Source organism: Callithrix jacchus, chromosome 15, assembly GCF_049354715.1.
Source record: "Callithrix jacchus isolate 240 chromosome 15, calJac240_pri, whole genome shotgun sequence".
Taxonomy (NCBI): Eukaryota; Metazoa; Chordata; class Mammalia; order Primates; family Cebidae; genus Callithrix; species Callithrix jacchus.
Genome location: NC_133516.1, coordinates 31,092,375 through 31,111,514, shown reverse-complemented (window position 1 = coordinate 31,111,514; position 19,140 = coordinate 31,092,375). Strand labels below are relative to the sequence as shown.

At 47.4% G+C, this 19,140-nt stretch overlaps 1 protein-coding gene across 2 annotated transcripts; it reads right to left on the bottom strand.

Annotated features, from left to right (window-relative positions):
* Positions 1-85: 85 nt before the first annotated feature.
* Positions 86-19,110, bottom strand: ATRIP (ATR interacting protein). 2 transcript variants are annotated; one of them, XM_035275376.3, is made up of 13 exons: positions 18,755-19,110; positions 15,641-15,771; positions 14,214-14,384; positions 11,230-11,348; positions 7,755-7,912; positions 6,091-6,186; positions 5,631-5,760; positions 4,748-5,437; positions 1,827-1,963; positions 1,593-1,684; positions 1,062-1,142; positions 639-891; positions 86-250 (listed from the first exon to the last, which is right to left on the bottom strand). In XM_035275376.3, exons 1-13 carry the CDS (start codon positions 18,999-19,001, stop codon positions 183-185), a joined length of 2,373 nt encoding a protein of 790 aa, XP_035131267.1. In that variant the 5' UTR covers positions 19,002-19,110; the 3' UTR covers positions 86-182. The 2 variants fall into 2 exon arrangements, with proteins under 2 accessions (XP_035131267.1, XP_035131268.1); XM_035275377.3 differs by having other exon boundaries at positions 1,593-1,681.
* Between the last annotated feature and the right edge of the window lie 30 nt (positions 19,111-19,140).

The window sequence follows — 19,140 nt, the reverse complement described above, 5'->3', positions numbered from 1 at the left end:
GGATCCCAGCCTCTCAGGGTCACAGTCCTGCTCCACCCCTCCCTCTCTGCCAAACAGATCAGACTCAGGAAACAAGGCCAGCCAGTTCTCTGGGCAGTTCCTGCCGGGCACTGCTTTAATCGGTTGATGTGGTGAGGAAAGGAGTGGTGCTGGCGCCACCATGTGGCTGGACGCTTGTGGCCTCAGCCACACTCCATCTCAGGGTCATCCACATCGGTCTCCGCGGCACAGAGGTCGTCCAGGGCTGCCTCTGAGACAAAATGGAGAGGGTTCCATGGTGAGGGCCTGAAGGTGCCAGGGCCTCAGGCAGTTCCCACCTCTCCTCCCACAACGTCCGCAGGAACTAACTAGTCCCTTCCACACCCAGGCCTTGCTCCCTCAGCTACTGCAAACAAAGTGATACAAAGGCAATTCAGACACGGTTATTTCCAGAAAAACCATGGCTCTGCCAGGCACATTCAACAGATAGGAGCAAACGGCTGCCCAATATGCTTGGAGAAGAATCAGGACAGGAAGATAAAGAAAATGGCCCCAGTGCCAGAAAAGGCTGCAGTGGGCAGGGCCCAGGAAGCTGACTCATTGGGGAACCCCAGGGAGAAGCCGTGGGGGCTGGGCGGGAGGGCCTCTGGCAGGCTCACCTTCACAGTCGGTCACGTCAGGAAGCCCTCGGATGAGCATGCTGACCCCGGGCATCACCTGGTCATACTGATGCAGGACCTCCACGCAGTGCATCATGAAGAGCTTGTCCTTCTGGGACAGGCCGTGCAGCAGCAGCACCGTGTCCCGCAGACAGCGCACTGTCCGCCTTTGCTGGTTGGTCTTTGGGGGCCCCCCTGCCCTCCGCACTGTCAGCCACTGTCTGTGCAACATCACCGTGAGCGCTCTGACCACCTGGGGGAGAGGGGGTGCAGACTGAGGTCCGGTGTCACCATGGCCTGCACCCTAACAATCTGCTCAGCCTTACCGCCTCAGGTGAGGGGGTGTGCAGTGGGGCCTATAGTCCTTGCACAGGGCCCCTTCCCACCCACAGAGCTGCCAGCTGTTGGCCCCTGCCCACTCACCTCCACATTACACTGGCAGTTGGAGCCAGTGACTGGGGGCAAGGGGCTCTGCACACCAAGCTTAGCCAGGAGCCACACCACCTAGAACAAGAACAGATTGGTTCCATCCTGGGCAGAAGGAGACTCGTCCCCACGAAGGCTTTCTCAAGCTTCTCCAAGAGTTCAGTTGCTTCAGCAACTGCTTGTCTGCACAAACGGGGTTCAAGAAGTGGTGTGGGATCGTCCCAGGCCACACTCAGGATGAGCACCCATGTCTCACCAGCAACCCACCTGCCTCCAGCCCCCCATCCTGCCCCCAGCCCCCAAAGCCAGGACAGGATCAGTTATCAGGCAACTCTGCCAAGTCCTGCCTGGATTGCATCTGCGTAGTACACAGACCCCAAACTGAGTTTACCTCTTAGCTGCTTGATAAAGTCATTACTAAAATGAATTAAAGCTCCCTTTCTCCCCAGAGGAAAGAAAGGAGATTGTCAGTTCTTAGGATGGGATGGGGTGGGGGACAGTGTCCAGAAGGGGCTCTGAAGTTTTTACCTCTTGTTCTAGCTCGAGCCACTGTGTCTCCGAGGCCACTCTGTCAGGCCGTGATGTGATGTACATGTACAGCAGCAGCAGGAGGCAGCCTTCTGAAAAGGACAGCCCGCCTGTCTCAGGGTGCCCTTTCTCATGCAGAGCCTGGGCTACACCAAGGCCCTTAACCCTGTCCCCATCCCAACCACTCCCCTGATCTGCAGGAGCAGTCCAGATGCCCACACTGCCCTGCTTTACCTGAATGGGAACAGAGCTGAGGCACCAGCTCTTCATGGTCCGCCAGAAGGGAAAGGAGCTCAACAGCTAGCAGCACGCTAGGCAGGGGTGTCTCTGGGCTGAGGCACTTTGGCAGCACTTGGAACACACATTGGAACCTAAAAGACAGGGACCCAGAGAGATGTGACACTCCCCAACCCCAACTCACTTTAGAGCATAACCTCCCCTCACATTCCACCAGAGGTAGCACGAAATCGAGCAAGGCAGTAGGAAGAGGAGAGTTGGTGCACAGACTTGGGTTTCAGTGCTCGCCTGATCCCCACTTACTTGCTATGAAACTTGTTTCATGTAACAAATAGGCAGTCTCACTGCAGGACAGGCCCTCATCTGGTGTAGCATCGCCCAGGAAGTGGGATGACTTCCTGAACCTGGGATGCCTGGCTTCCACATATTCCCAAACAGGAGTACAGGTCCTAACTTAGGTGTGAGAGAAATGTTCTGTGTCCACAGTAGGATCAGCCAAGGCCTAGGAGTGACAAACATGGCCTTGGCTATGTTTGGATCTTATGAGAACTCTCACAAGCAAGAGACCATTTTTTCTACTTGTTAGAAAGCACATCTGCTGCCAGTGGGAGAATGTACCTATTGTGGGCTATGCAGGAGGGAGGGGTTCCGGGTACACTGCCCCATGTCTCAGGGGCAAAGGGAAAGCTATTCCCAAGAAGCCAGGATGCAAGGCAACAGCTGCTGTTTGCCCAACTCACATAGCCTGGAGGAGCATGATGGACTGGCCTGGTGGGTGGGAAGAAGGGCAATTCTATGGGGTCTGGCCAGGTGTGTACCCCTTCAGACATCTGCAGTTTCTGAGCACATAAGGCAAAGATATCCCTCAGTATGTCCTTAGGAAGCAAGGTCTCACTGTGTGGAGTAAACTCACTTTAGAGCAAATCTTACAAGTTCAATGCTTTTTAGTTGCCAGGGTGTGCAGACCTCTGTGAAAAACTGTAATTTAACCTGGCTGTTACCTGGTTTCATTATTGGGCTGTAAGAGGCCCAGTATCTGCCATTTGCAGAGGGTATCTGCAAGGAAAATCCACTTTTATATACAACACAGTGGTTTCCCAAGTTATTTTTGGATAGCATAACAACCTTTTTAAATGAAAACAAAATGTTTGTTTTGGTCTGTAGTCTCGCTCTGTGGCCCAGGCTGGAGCGCAGCAGCATGATCTCGGCTCACTGCACCCTTCGCCTCCTGGGTTCAAGCAATTCTCCTGCCTTAGCTTCCCTAGTAGCTGGAATTACAGGCACACACCACCATGCTCAGCTGATTTTTTTTTTTTTTTTGTATTTTTAGTAGACACAGGGTTTTACCATGTTGGCCAGGCTGGTCTTGAATTCCTCACCTCGTGATCCACCTGCCTTGGCCTCTCAAAGTGCTGAGATTATAGGCGTGAGCCACTGCACCTCATCTAAATAAAATTTTATGCAGGTCATAGCTCACTGCCACCATGCCTGGCTAATAAAAAAAACCTGTAAAGATGGAGTCTTGCTTTTTTGCCCATGCTGGTCTCAAACTCCTGGGCTCAAGTGATCCTCCCCTCTTGGCCTCCCAAAATGCTGGGATTACAAGCAGGAGCCACTGTGCACAGCCTGGGATTCATTCATTTAACAAATATTAAACAACCACGGCTAGGCGAGGTGGCTCATGCCTATAATCCCAGCACTGTGGGAGGCCAAGGTGGGTGGATAACCTGAGGTCAGGCATTCAAGACCAGCCTGGCCAACATGGTGAAACCCTGTCTCTACTAAAAATACAAAAAATTAGCCTGGAATGGTGGTGGGTGCCTGTAATCCCAGGTTCTTGAGAGGCTAAGGTAGTATAATTGCTTGAGCCTGGGAGGTGGAGGTTGCAGTGAGCTGAGTTCATACCACTGCACTATATCCTGGGCAACAAAAGTGAAACTTCATCTCAAAAAAACAACAAAAACAAAAAAAAACCAGCCACTATAAGCTGGTCCCCTGATGGGCACTTGAGTGCTGGGTCTGCCCGATCCCAGTGCCCACGTTACACTGTGGTGCTGTGTCCAGCTCTGAGCACCACTTTTAGCATAGGCCAGACCAATCAAGAATATCTGGGTGAAAACTGGGATCTAGGAAACAGCAGTGCTGAGCTCAGAGAAGAGATGATTTAAGATATATCCAGCCAGTAGAGTTATTCCAATATAGAAACTGGCCTCTTGGTGGAATGCTGAGAGGGAAACTGGATTATTGGATGAGGGGGTGGGCTGGCTGTGGTCACAGTTCCCCCAGTCTTGTGGCTCTGGAATCCCAAGGGAGGAATTTATGATCACAGTGTTCACTCCCCAGGTTCACTGTACTACTACTTCCCACAAGCCTTAAGAGGAACAGACCACCCAGACACATGCTAAAGATGGGCACAATATCAGGCAGACAGACACTCCCCACAAGGTCAGCCTGTGGGCCTCTGCTTCCTTAGGGAACCCACTAAATCCTCTGCTTAGGATTCCCTTAGGGAACCCTTCCTACATCCTCTGCTTCCGTAGGGAACTCACTAAACTTCAATGTGCTTGTGTTAGGTGGTCTTCACCTGACCCACTTCTCAGGTTGAGAGGCCACTTGTCTCAGCCCTTGTTCTGGGGGCCAGGACCCTCCGCCACAGAGGTTAGCAGCCTCCTTTAATCATGTGTGCCTTTTGCTTACCTGTTGTTCAGAGGCAGAATTAAACCAAATAAACCACTTCTTTGGTTCTCCCAATGGTTGACCCCACTTCCCATCATTTCAGAACTCCCTGAACCAAGCCTTAAAACTAACTAGTGTAGATAAGTCAAGAAAGATGTGAGCAAAGTACAAGGGCCACAGGTTACACCCTAAGAGGTCAGGTGAGACCCACAAAGCATCATGACTCCTGTGCTGCTTTATACCTGGGCAAGAAATCAGAGGAAGTGTTTTCAGCTAATTTCACCAAAACCTTAAGGCACTGGCTCAGGACACTGGCTTGAAGGTGACCTGCTGCTGCAGAAGAGAAAGCCAACAGGTGAAGAAGCATCTTCAACAGTGGGTGCTGTCCTTTGTCATCAGCACCCTCCACTGGGGCTGAGGTCGTATCTCCATCACTACGTCTGTGAACCAGGCTCTTGTTTCCTTCCCCAGCAGCAGAATCTGCCCCCACTCCTGACAGTAATAGGCAGACAACTGCTCCGCTGTGGCACACCAGGTGCTGAAGAATGCCAAGTGCAGTCACAGAGAAGCCTTCCAGGATGCACATCGAGTCCTCAGGGTTGGTCTCTACCCCAGAGCTCACGCAGGAGGAGCGTGTCGGTGAATCCCCAGGTGCTCCGCTTCTCTTAGCAGCTGCCAAGTCCTGCAGGGCCTGGCAGTGTAAGCCGATGAAGAACTGTATGAGGGGGAGGAAATGCACGGCCCCAGGAAGCTGGCAGAGTGGGAAGGCCCTTCTGCCTCCCTCTGCTGTGTCTCCATCATGTGAGCATTCATTCCTGGCAACCAGATTCAGTCCAGTGAATGCCAGGCTCTGTGCTTCTCTCAGGGCTGAGAGGGAAAATGACCCATCATGAGAACCTGTGGTCCTGAGGCCTAACATTCCAGCCAAGGTACTGGCAACAAACACAAAAGAAAAATAAGTAAGTGTGGGATGGAGATAAGGTTGAGGGCCCCCAACAGCCTGCCTGCCACATTCTCCCGGCTCCCTGCCCATCCCACAGACTTCCCAGGCTGGTCAGGGCCAGAAAGGAACTTGCTTCCAGGAAGCTCCTTCCCAAACAAGCTTTCCAGGAGTCTTATGCTTACCTGCCAAACCCTGGTGGCTGCAGGGAGGTGCCAGCAGGAGACTCAGAACAACTACTCAGGAGGTGGCAAAGACTTAGGGATGACCCTGGGATCAAAGGCTGCTTCAGGAGCAGGTTTATCAACATGGAACCTGCAGAAGACAAGGCAACTCTAGAAGGTTCTGACATGGGAGATCTTTTCTGTGGCCTCAGAAGGAAACAGTAAGGATTCTTTAGATGCCAACTGTCCTCTAAGCTGCCACTAAGCCCAGGAAGATGCCTGTTGGTGTGGAAGCCTCTGGGACCTACCTGCCCTTGGCCCTTTCCACTTTATAAAGTCTTCTGCTTAAAGCACATACTTTGACTTCCCTGGACTCTCTGAAGGACTGCCTGGGGCACCAGTTCTCAGAGGCCTGGGCAATTCTTCTGCTTATCACTCAGAGCCACGCAGCCCCCTGCAGGAGAAGCAGGGATTCTGGTACCTTGAGTGTCTGATCTCTGCCTCCAGCTGTCAACCAAGGATTTTTGGGCCTTTTCTTGCTTTATGGAGTCACTTCTCAGACTGTGGGTCTTACTATCTGAAATGAGATAAAATGTAAATCAAAACTTGAGCACTAAAGCACAGGCATATCAGAAACTTTTACATGTAATGAGTTTAAAACACAAGTTGTTCTACTTCTTTGACCTTGGATCAAAGCAAGAGCCAAAGTAGCTCAAGAGCCCTTCCATCTTTTACCTTCCTCATGTAAAACAGGAACTCATACAAGGAAAGGAAAAGAAAATCAAGCTGTTTGCCTCACGAAAACCGAGGCAATTAGATAAAACAGTAACCACTAACATTGACATGGTGCTTGGTATGTGCTAGACACTGTTCTAAGAGTTTTACACACGTCAGCCCATTTGTTCCTCAGTGACTCTACAAGGAGTTATCATTAGCTCTATTTTACATGGGGAAACTGAGGCACAGAGACTAAAGGACTTGGCCAAATCATATGTCAGTAAGTAGCATTACTGGGACTCACATCCAGGCTACTTGGCCCAACTGCCTGCTTGTAACACTACTGCCCCTTTAGTTGTTAGATGCCAAAAATGTGAGTGGGCTGCAGTTTCTCAGAAGTGTATGATGGCCAAGGACTTGAAAGGCTGATGGTGAGAAGAGGCTCAATGTATCTGATTTGTAAGATACACTGGTATAGCAGTCTAAAAACCTACTGATATTAGATTGTCTCTCTAGAAAACAGCAGCATCCCCTCAATCTGAACGGAGTTATAAAAACTCAAAAGCTGGACTACAAAAGTAAAACATGTTCTTTCATACTAGCTATGTTTTTGGCATGGCCAACTAATGCAATGATGTTTTAAAAATATGCCCACAAATGCTTTAATATACCTCCCTTCAAAAGGTATAGCTTGGTTTCCTCCTTCCTGAACGAAGCCCAGACATAGTGACTTGCTTCTAACAAACAGAATGTTGCAGAGGTCGGCTGGGTGCAGTGGTTCACACTTGTAACCCCAGCACTTTGGGAAGCTGAGGTGGGTGCATCACCTCAGGTCAGGCATTCAAGACCAGCCTGGCCAACATAGTGAAACTCTGTCTCCACTAAAAATACAAAAATTAGCTGGGCGTGGTGGTGGGCGCCTGTAATCCCAGCTACAGGGAGGCTGAGGCAGGACAATCACTTGAACCTGGGAGGCGGAGGTTGCAGTGAGCCGGGATCATGCCATTGCACTCTAGCCTGGGCAACTAGAGTGAAACTGTCTCAAAAAAAAAAAAAAAAATGAGGCAGAGGTGATGCTGTGTGACTTCTGAAGTCAGGCCACAGAAGGACAGCTTCTCCCTGGTTCTGTCTCTGGATTTGCTATCTTTAGAGGAAGCCACTACCAGGTTATAAGGACACTCTGTATCCATGTGCAGAGGCCCATGTGGCAAAGAATTACACTGCCAGCCATGTGAGTGAGCCACCTTGAAACAGGTCCTCCAGCTTAAGACAAGCTTTCGGTGATTCCAGTCTCTGAAGAGATTGTCCCCACTGTGCCCTGTCAGAACTGCTGATCACAGAAATTGGGAGAAAATAAATAATAATTGTTGTTTTACGCCACAAATTTGGGTAGTTTGTTATACAGCAATAGATGACTAATGGACTTACCCTCTCTGCCCACCGGAGGCTTGCATCCTGGCTCTGTCTGGCAGGGGTGGGGAAGGGACATGTTAGCACTAAAAGACTCCTTTGTAGGAAAAGATGTTTTTCCAAATTGTGGAGAACATGCTTCTGGCTTTATAACCACAGAAGGGTTTTTCCTAGGACTGGAAAAAGTTGACTATGAAAGCAAAGCAATGATTCTGCTAAAACCATTAAAAACACCTGGTTACAAAATTTCTAACAAACTTTAAACTTTTCATGTGAGGTGTTTTAACCAAAGGTTTTATCTATTATATGTCTACCATTCTTTGTCAGGGGAGCAGTGCAAAATACTAGGCATTTTTTTTCCTTTTTTTGGGACAGAGTCTCACTCTGTCATCCAGGCTGGAGTGCAGTGGCACAATCTTGGCTCACTGCAACCTCTGCCTCCTGAGTTCAAGCAATTTCCCTGCCGCAGCCTCCCAAGTAGCTGGGATTACAGGTGCCTGCCACCACACCCAGATAATTTTTTTGTATTTTTAGTAGAGACAGGGTTTCGCCATGTTGCCCAGACTGTTTTTGAACTCCCGAGCTCAGGCAATCTGCTGCCTCAGCCTCCCAAAGTGCTGGGATTACAGGTGTGAGCCATGGTGCCTGGCATTTTTTTTTTCTTGAAATGGAGTCTTGTTCTGTCAGCCAAGGTGGAGTGCAGTGGTGTGATCTTGGCTCACTGCAATCTCCGCCTCCTGGGTTCAAGTGATTCTCCAGCCTTAGCCTCCCAAGTAGTTGGGATTACAAGCGCCTGCCACCAAGCCTGGCTAATTTTTCCTTTTTTTTTTGTGAGACGGAGTTTCACTCTTGTTGCCCAGGCTGGAGTGCAATGGCGTGATCTTGGCTCACTGCAACCTCTCCTTCCAAGGTTCAAGTGATTCTCCTGCTTCAGCCTCCTGCGTAGCTGGGATTACAGGCATGTGCCACCACCCCAGCTAATTTTGTATTTTTAGTAGAGATGGGGTTTCTCCACGTTGGTCAGGCTGGTCTTGAACTCCCGACCTCAGGTGATCGGCCCACCTCAGCCTCCCAAAGTGCTGGGATTATAGGCATAAACCACCGCGCCCGGCTATTTGTATTTTTTATAGAGATGGGGTTTCACCATATTGGCCAAGCTGGTCCTGAGCTCCTGACCTCACATGATCCGCCTGCCTCAGCCTCCCAAAGTGCTAGAATTAGAGGTGTGAGCCGCCGTGCCCAGCTCTTAAAAATATTTTTAAATTTTAATTTCTCTATAGAGATGGGGTTTTGCTAAGTTACCCCGGGTGGTATGGGACTCCTGAGCTCAACTGATCCCGCCCACCTTGGCCTCCCAAAGTGCTGGGATTACAGGCGTGAGCCACTGTGACTGGCCAATTCCAGGCATTTTGATCCAAATTATTGAAAAAGTCTTTCACTTATATTCTTCTAATCATCCAAAAATATAGTATTAGTCATAATTCCTTTACTATTCTTTATTATTTCCAATTCCACCAAAACATCTTTTTTTTTTTTTTTTTTTGAGACAGAGTGTTGCTCCATTGCCCAGGCTAGAGTACAGTAGCACAATTATAGCTCACAGCAGCCTTGACCTCCTGGGCTCAAGTGATCCACTCACCTGTAATCCAAGCCTCCTGAGTAGCTGGGATTACAGGCATGCACCAACATGGCCAACTAAGTTTTTTAATTTAAGAAGAGACAGGGTTTCACTGTTGGCCAGGCTGGTCTCGAACTCCTGACCTCAAGTGATCTGCCTGCCTCAGCCTCCCAAAGTGTTGGGATTACAGGTGTAAGCCACTGCACCCGGCCAATGTGGAACAAATTTTTTTTTTAACAGTCATAAGATTTCCAGTAGAATTTAAATGCAAAGAGTTTACATAGAAAAAGGGCTATCAAAATAAATATCAAAAATTTTATAAACCTGTTAGGTGTGTTAGAAACCGAACAGCTTCTCAGTGCCAATGTCTTTATGTCAGAGAAGCAGTGTTAACCCTCTGATCTGATCATATACTGCTGAGGCCTTTCTGTTACTGATGTGTGAAGAGGATCCCCTCAGTTCTCTTGTCTTATGTGAACAAGGCAAGGCATGAAGAGCTAGTTTCACACTCTGCCCATTATGAGCAAAGGTGGCAGAATGTTCCAAACCAGAGAAGATGCCCTGTCTGACACTGTTGAAATTGCAAGGCTGGTTTGGCAGTGGTGGCTCATGCTTGTAATCTCAGTAGTTTGGGAGGCCCAGGCTGGTAGATCATCTGAAACCAGGGATTCAAGACCAGCCTGGCCATGGCAAAACCCTGTCTCTACTATTTTTGTAAAAATACAAAAGTTAGCCAGGTGTGGTGGTGCATACCTGTAATCCCAGCTACTCGGGAGGCTGAGGCAGGAGAATCACTTGAACTTGGGAGGTGGAGATAGCAGTAAGCTGAGATCACACCACTGCACTCCAGCCTGACACAGTGAGACTCCATCTCAAAATAACACCACCACCACCACACACCAAATTTCAAGGCTGATACTGATAGTGCCAGACATCTCTGGAAGGCTTAAGGCAGGACAGATCATTAACAAGTTGAGGCCAGGTGTGGTGGCTCATGTCTCTAACTCAGCACTTTGAGAGGCTGAGGTGGGAGGACTGCTTGAGCCCAGGAGTTTAAGATGAGCTTGGGCAACATAGTGAGACCCTGTCTCTGTATAAAAACAGAACAATCTAAGTCATGGCATCAAAACAAAAACAAAAAAACAGAACAAGGCCGGGTGCGGTGGCTCATGCCTCTAATCTCAGAACTTTGGGAGGTGGAGGTAGGTGGATCACCTGAGGTCAGGAGTTCAAGATCAGTCTGGCCAACATGGTAAAACTGCTCTCTATTAAAAATACAAAAATTACCCAGGTATAGTGGTATGTACCTGTTGTCCCAGCTACACAGGAGGCTGAGGCAGGAGAAATGCTTCAATCTGGGAGGTAGAGGTTGTGGTGAGCCAAGACTGCACCACTGCACTCCGGCCCAGATGACAGGGTGAGACTCTGTCTCAAAAAAAAAAGGAGCACATCTGGCCACAAAGGATGCGGCTGTTGGACAAGGGTCCCCAGGCAGCAAATGAGAAAAAATATTCCAAGTGGCTGGAAGTAAAATACACCCATGCTTGCAACAAAATCAGTTAAATAAATTACATAAAAGTCAAGACTGGTCCATCCCTAAAATTTGGAGATCATTTTTCCGGTCATTCTAGTCCTGAGGAATTATGTTTATAGAGTCCATACAGAGGCAGCATTTCTAGAGTATGGGCCTTTTATGCTATGATGCCTCAAACCACACAGGCTTCATCTAAACTACCTCTGAATCCTTCAGGAAAGGGGATCTCTGCCCAGGTGGCAGGGTCTAAATGGCCTTCATTTAGGACTAGCTTGACATTGTTTTGCAGATTTTTTACTAAATAATGCAAAACTGAACTATCCCTCCAGCACCACCATTACCTCACATAGGAAACAGAGGGAGCAGCCAGTTTATTTCCTCGTTCACTGCTCTGGAGCTTTGTCCTTAATTCATTCATCTCTGCATCTTTAAACTGGAGTTCAGACTGCAATGATTGGAGCTGGAAGGCAAAAGAAACATGCTTGTAGTGGCCCCCTCATATACACAAAAATATCTCAGGGCTTCAAAATCATAAGCCAGTAAAAGACAAACACTGAAAAATACATATGAAAGTCTGCTGTGATATAAACGTCCTAAAATATCAAACATTAACTTTATTTTCTGAAAGACAATATAGTACTCTAAAAAGATACTGTACTCTATTATAAAGGTAGCTTGTGAGGGTTCAAATACCAGCCCTGGCCAGGTGTGGTGGCACAGGCCTGTAATCCCAAGCACTTCGGGAGGCTAAGGCAGGAGGATTGTTTGAGCCCAGGAGTTTGAGACCAGCCTGGGCAAAAGAGTAAGACCTTGCCTCTACAAAAAAATTAAAAATAAAAAAAGAATTAAATACCAGCCCACCATTTACTTAACCTCTTTGAATCTTAGCTTATTTATTTATTTATTTTTTAAAATGGGGTTTCACCATGTTGGTCAGGCTGGTCTTGAACTCCCGACCCAGGTGATCCACCTGCCTTGGCCTCCAAAGTGTTTGGATTACAGGCATGAGCCACCATGCCCAGCCGAATCTTAGCTTATTTGTAACAGAAAATACCCATCTTCATCATAGTTGGGAGGATTAAGTAGAATGATGAATGTAAAATACCCAGCATAGAGCTTGGTAAGGTGCCCTATCTTAGCAGTAACATGTTGACCTTTTATTAATGAATGTAATGGTGCACAATTCCATATCTTTGTCAAAGTTTGGGCAGAGTAGTTGGAATATTTATCAAGACGCTGTACAGTATGGAGAGACCTGCTGCTCTGGCCTGCAGGTGCTAAAGCTGACAGTAACTGCCATCATTCCCCAAGCACACTCTATGCCAGGCCCAGCACCAGACACAGTAAGTGCAAGAATGTGTGAGTCTCCTAACAATCTTTCTGGTTATGTTTCGGAACAGATGAGGGAAATGAGCCATGTAGCTTAAATTATTACCTTGAGGTCACCACTTATGTGTGATGAAGCCTGGATCCAAACTCTGGTTTGTCTGACTGCAAATTCCTTGCTCTTCATCACTTATATAGGAAATTAACTATTGCTGTTAGTGTTAGGCACAGGCAAGTGCTTATTTAAGGTTTTCTAAGTTTGCTGAATGAAACAATGAGAGAATAATTTCCAATGGTCCTTGAGATTGAAGCATGGAGACGTGCTGAGGGAAAGTTTTAGTATGTACTGGATACCTACTGTTTTTCTTTCCAGAATAGCATTTGCCTCTCCATGAGAAACAGGCTGAGCATAGTGGCTCATGCTGTAATCCCAGCAGTTTGGCAGGCCAAGGTGGAAGGACTGCTTGAGCCCAGGGGTTTGAGACAGCCTGGGGAACATAGCAAAACTCTGTCTGTACCAAAATTGAAAAATTAGCTGTGCCTGGTGGTGTGTGCCTGTAGTTCCAGCTCCCTGACAGGCTGAGGTGGGAGGATTGCTTGAGCCTGGGAGGTCAAGGCTGCAGTGAGCTATAACTGCACCACTGCACTCCAGCCTGGGCAATAGAACAAAACAAAACAAAACAAAACAAAACAAAACAAAACAAAACAAAACAAAACAAAACAAAAAAACAAAAAAAAAAACCCTAATCATTTCCCTATCTCTGACTATTTGATTAGAATGGAAGCTGTCATCTTTTTGCTCTTGGTGATAGCAATTGGCCAGAGACAGAGACAGACACTTGACTCAAGTTAGACCAATCAGAGCCTTTCTCAGAATTTTAAATCTTGAGAAGAGGGAGCCTAAGTCTTTTTTTGAGACAGAGTGTCGCTCTGTTGCCTAGGCTGGGGTATGATGACATGATCATGGCTCACTGTAGCCTCAACCTCCCAGGCTCAAGCAATTCTCCTACCTCAGCCTTCTGAGTAGCTGGGACTACAGGTGCGTATCACCATGCCTGGATAATTTTACTTTTTTTTGTAGAGATGAGATCTCACTGTGTTGTCCAGGCTGGTCTCGAACTCCTGGCTCAAGTGATCCTCTCACTTCGGCCCCCCAAAATGCTAGATTACAGGTGTTAGCCACTGCACATGGCCCTAAGTCTTTTTTTTTTTTTTGAGACAGAGTTTCGCTGTTGTTACCCAGGCTGGAGTGCAATGGCACGATCTCGGCTCACCGCAACCTCCACCTCCTGGGTTCAAGCAATTCTCCTGCCTCAGCCTCCCGAGTAGCTAGGACTACAGGCGCGCACCACCATGCCCAGCTAATTTTTGTATTTTTAGTAGAGATGGGGTTTCACCTTGTTGACCAGGATGGTCTGGATCTCTTGACCTCGTGATCCACCCGCCTCGGCCTCCCAAAGTGCTGGGATTATAGGCGTGAGCCACTGCGCTGGGCCCGGCCCTAAGTCTTAATTCTGCTCTGTAGTTATAAAATGAGCCCAGGAGCTTCTGGAGAACACATCCTCTACCATAAGGATAGAGTCTTTTTATAGCATAGAGAATAAAAATATCCTGGCAAGATTTAAGACATTCAAGGCCCCAGCACACCCGTTTTTCCCAGAGTTGGATATGGAAGCCAATACATTTCCTTTTAGTCTAAGCTAGGTCAGTTGAGTTTCTGATCTACCAAAAGAGCCCAAATGTAAGCCTATTTCTAGAAATTCTAAGCTAGTTATTGATTCCTGCCAAGACCAACTACCACAGCACAGTAGAGTTTCACCTAAATCCCTTTGCAAACCATATCCAGACCGTGGAAGAAGAGTGCATGGCAATTAGGTGATAGCAGAAAGTATTTAAGACAAACAAGTGTTGAAATCTCCCTGGAAGATTTACAGGCAACCCTGGTCAAAGGAACTCAGTGCGCAGGCAAAGCTGGTGCAAAACAAATGCTCTGGGTCACCTTTTTGGAGAATTCCTTTTCCTTGTCACTGAGTGCTTGGGTTTTCTCTTGCTCAAGAAGAAAATGTGATCTTCTCTGTTCCTCTAGAACGGATTCTGTCTGATGTAGTGAGTCTCGTAAAATTTTAATTTCTCCATTCTTAATGAGAACTTCTTCTTCCATTGCTTTCATCTGTAAATCCCAAATTAATCTTGTGAAATTTGTAAGAGAAAATTACTTATGTACTTTGTTTTAATATGTAGCTGGGGAGGTGAAGACAGCACAGGAAAAATATGTCCTACAGACCAATAAGTACTCAAAATATATCCACAGCAACCAGATGTCACCATGGTCTGCTAGGCCTGTTCATGGGACAGCTGATATTCATCAAGATAGCTTAAGGATATACTTGTCACTCACACATGCAGACTGTTTTGGCCAGGATGGGAATGGAGTTGCCTACGCTGGAGTGCTGTGGCACAATCATAGCTCAATGGAACCTTGACCTCCTGGGCTCAAGTGATCCTCTTGCCTCAACCTCTTAAGTAGCTAGGACTACAAAGCTTGTGTCAGTAGCCTGGCAAATATTTACTTTTATCTGTAGAGATAGGGTCTCATTGTATTGTCTAGGCTAGTCTTGAACTGATGAGTTCAAGTGATTCTCCCACCTTGGCCTCCCAAAGTGTTGGGATTACAGGCATTAGCCACCTTGCCTGGCTAGATCCTTTAGGCTCTAAGAGGCATTAACAATCTGGGTCAGCTGGGCGTGGTAGCTCATGCCTGTAATCCCAACACTTTGGGAGGCTGAGGCCAGGAGTTGAGACCAGCCTGGCCAACATAGTGAAACTCCGTCTCTACTAAAAATACAAGAATTAGCTGGGCGTGGTAGTGTACACCTGTAGTCCCAGCTAATCTGGAGGCTGAGGCATGAGAATCACTTAAAACTAGGAGGCAGAGGTTGCAGTGCGCAGAGGTCATGCCACTGCATTCCAACCTGGGTAACAGAGAGAAAGACTTCGTCTCAAAAAAAAAAAAAAAAAAAACACAAATCTGGGTCACATACTTTGCAGAACTAAAATTTCACATTATGTTCCTGGTTTTCTTAGGGACCTACAGACGGTGATATGAAGGGTGTCTGCTTTCTTGCAAAGCTGCTAATGAAAATAGCAACCATTATGATGTTGTGTTCTTCACATGAAGATATATGCTATAAAATTGTCTCAGTGGCCTAACAGTTTGTATTTCTTTCTGGATCTGGTATACAGTGTTTTTCTTCTTGCCTTTCAGCCTAAACTTTCTGGCTGTCTTTCTCTAGTCTTTTCCCATGTCATAGTGATGAATGTAGACACTTGTTTTACAACTTTTGTATATTTTACTGTACAATGCTTTAAAACACAGGAATAAGTGAATGAATTAGCTACAAAAACCACAAGTTAAGTGTCACTTACCTTTTCTTTGAGTTCTTTGTATTGTGCCTGAAGTACCTCTAATTCGAAATTATCTTTAATTGGAACACTTTCTCTGTTTTTTCCTGCAGGATTTTTTGACATGCCATCTAATCTGTGGACCTTATGATCACCTGTAAAAAACAGTTCCATATACATTTCAGGACCCAACATTTTCCCACTTTTGCCAGAAAATGCTGAAAATACCCACTTTTTTTTTTTCTTTTTTGAGATAGGGCCTTGCTCTGTCACCCAAGCTGGAGTGCAGTGGTACGATCGCTGCTCACTGCCACCTCGACCCTGGGTTCAAGTGATCCTCCTGCCTTAACCTCCTGTGTCGCTGGGACTACAGATGTGTGCCACCATGACTAGCTAATTTTTAAATGTTTTGTAGAGATAGGGTCTCTTTACATTGCCCAGGTTGGTCTTGAACTCCTGGGCTTAAGCAATTCTCCTGCCTTTGCCTCCCAAAGTGTTGGGAAAATTTACTCTTGAGAACAAAGCAGAGAAAGATCTAGTAAGTAATACAGGTATTTTCCAGCTTAAGAACATGGTTCAAACTCATAAACAATTGCTGTCTCCTAGGCTGGAGTGCAGTGGCATAATCTTGGCTTACTGCAACCTCTACCTCCTGGGTTCAAGACATTCTCCCGCCTTAGCATCCTGAGTAGCTGGGACTATAGGTGCCCACCACCATTACTGGATAATTTTTGTATTTTTAGTAGAGATGGGATTTCACCATGTTGGCCAGGGTGGTCCTCTCTCTCTTTTTTTTTTCCCTCAGGCGGAGTCTCGCTCTGTTGCCCAGGCTGGATGGAGCGCAGTGGCGCAATCTTGGCTCACTGATACCTCTGCCTTCCAGCTTCAAGTGATTCTCATGCCTTACCCTCCTGAGAAGCCGGGATTGCAGGTGTCTGCCATCATGACTGGCTAATTTTAATATTTTTTAGTAGAGATGGGATTTCACCATATTGGCCAGTCTGGTCTCAAACTCCTGGGCTAAAGTGATCAGCCTGCCTTGGCCTCCCAAAGTGCTGGGATTACAGGCTTGAGCCACCATGCCCAGCCAAAACTCATAAACGATCTTCTAAAATAACAGATCCTATCACTATTTCCCTATCCCTCACCCAATTCCAAGAGTCTCACCTAAAGCCTGAAAGGTGCTGTGGAGATTTCACTGGCCAGAACTCAAGTGATCTATTTATTATCAACAATAATTAATGACCACAAACAATATGCCAGGCATGATGTTAGGCTCTAAAGGTATAATGGTGAGCAAAATTGACATGGTCCTTACACTCACAGAGCTTAAGGACATTCGACAAATAATCACACAAATCGATGTCAAATTACAACTGTGATAAGAACTGTAGAAGAGAACAAATACAGGAAAGCCTGTAACAGGACAGCAATCTGCCCTAAGTGAGATGATTGGAACATTTCCCTAAAGAAGACTGGAAGGAGCTGGGAGCTGAAAGACAAGTAGGAATTAACCAGATGACTGGAGATGAATGAATAGAAAGTATACTCAATGTACAAAGAAAGCAATGTATAAAGTAAGGAAGCAGAAAGAATTAAAAGAATGAAGAAATGTTAGTGTAGCCAGAACCCAGAGAGTGAGAAAGGGCCAAACCAGGCTAGACCTTGCAGGCCATGTTAAAAATTTTGGTCTTTATACTAGAAGCAGTGGGAAATCATTAAAGGGCTTTCAATAGGGGTGTTCATGGTGAGGCACGGTGGCTCATGCCTGTAATCCCAGCACTTTGGGACGCCAAGGTGGGCAGATCACCTGAGGTCCGGAGTTCGAGACCAGCCTCGCCAACATGGCAAAACCCCATCTCTACTAAAAATATAAAAATTAGCTGGGTGCGATTGTGGGCGCATGCAATCCCAGCTACTCAGGAGGCTGAGACTACTCGGGAGGCTGAGGCAGGAGAATTGCTTGTATCGGGGAGGTGGAGGTCGTAGTGAGGTGAGATGGCACCACTGCACTTTAGCCTGGGTGACAGAGTGAGACTCCATCTCAAAAAAAAACCTAAATAAATAAATAAAATTAGGGGTGTTCAGGTATATCTGTGTAAGACACAGCCAGATTTGAGTTTTGAAAAGGTCACTCAGAATGTGATGTGAAGCCTCACTTGTAGGGAGTCAAGATTGGAAATGGGAAACCAATTTAGTGGACTGTTTGTTCAAGGGAGGACTCATGGTAGCATACATCAGGCAGTTGGCAGAAGTGATGTGAACAGGATAGATTCCAGAGATGGATTAAGAAGGTAAGCTTGACAGGCTTTGCAAAGAAATTAGATGTAGAGTCAAGGAAAGGGGATGAGTCGCCTTGTGCCACTGGTTGGAGAGTGGTTCTAGTTACTTCCTTGTGGAATATCTGGTCATCATAGTGTGAATGTCTGCTTTGCCGGCACCATGCTAGAAATGTTGAAGGAGGACTGGGTTTCCAGGAAATGACTGTGTTGAGTTTAAGATGCCTTGAGACAGCCAAGTACAAATGCAAGGTGCACTCAAAACCTTTCTCTTTCTGGGAGTCCCTGAGGCTTCACTCAGAATGAAAGCTCCAGGAAGGGCAGAGTTTTTGTATTTCGTTCATTGTTAGGTCAGCTGCAGTTCCTCACATTTGGGCACCTAGCACAGTTTACTGGTTGTATAAAAGAATAAATTTATTTCATCTCTTGCCTGTGTCACGCTCCTCCCACGCTCACACTGCCGAAGGGAGACAGTGGGCTTCATAAGATCTAAAGCCTCTCAAACTTGTCACAAGAATGGGTCCCCATGCATGGGTAGTGATGATGATGGTGGTGGTAGGTGTGTTCCAAGGATCAGGATCTCTGCTTAGAATCAAGAATGAAGTGGCCCAAACTTTAGAAAATAAAATGTTAACCTAGCTTCTGTTTCAAATCGGCTGTTTGACCTTGATGATGCATTTCCCCCTAAAATCAAAGGACAGCCGTTTTGGAAGACAGCCGTTGCTTAAATCAGGGTGCTCCCATATTTTAAAAAGGCGAAAGGGAAGTGCTGGCCCCGAGGTTCCGAAGGCACAGCCATCAGGGGGATTTGGAGCGGTCTGCAACTCCCTCCGGGAAAAAGGCCGCGAGGAGCACTCACTGGACACGTCCCGAGCCGCGGCTGGACATTGGCTCAGGGCCTGTGACGCGAGGGTGTCAAGCTCCTCCAGGTCGTCGGCAGTGAAGTCCCCGTGCGCGCCGAACGGGTCGTCAGGGTCCGGGACAGTGGCCGCGGAGAAGCCCCGGGCCCGCTTGCTCGGGGGATGCTCGGTGCGGGGCGGCGGTCCAGGGCGAGGCGCCAGGGGCTCGCTTCGCCTCCTGCTGCCCGGAGCGGAGGTCCCCGCCATGCCTACCTCTAGCCCCAAGTATCAGACGGCGCCGAGCCTGACTTGCCTGCAGCGAGCCCCGAAAACTGGACCAACCGCCCGCGCGCCGCCGCTAGCCTCCGCCGCGAGTGCCCCGCCCCCGGCTCAGAGGCCAATAAGC

Excerpts from the sequence above, each read along its gene's own strand:
- ATRIP (XM_035275376.3), bottom strand. The coding sequence starts at position 19,001 with ATGGCGGGGACCTCCGCTCCGGGCAGCAGGAGGCGAAGCGAGCCCCTG. Across the intron at positions 5,761-6,090 it reads GCAGAGATCAGACACTCAAG|GTTCCATGTTGATAAACCTG; the intron begins GTACCAGAATCC and ends TGTCTTCTGCAG. Across the intron at positions 1,685-1,826 it reads TCAGCTCTGTTCCCATTCAG|AAGGCTGCCTCCTGCTGCTG; the intron begins GTAAAGCAGGGC and ends TGTCCTTTTCAG.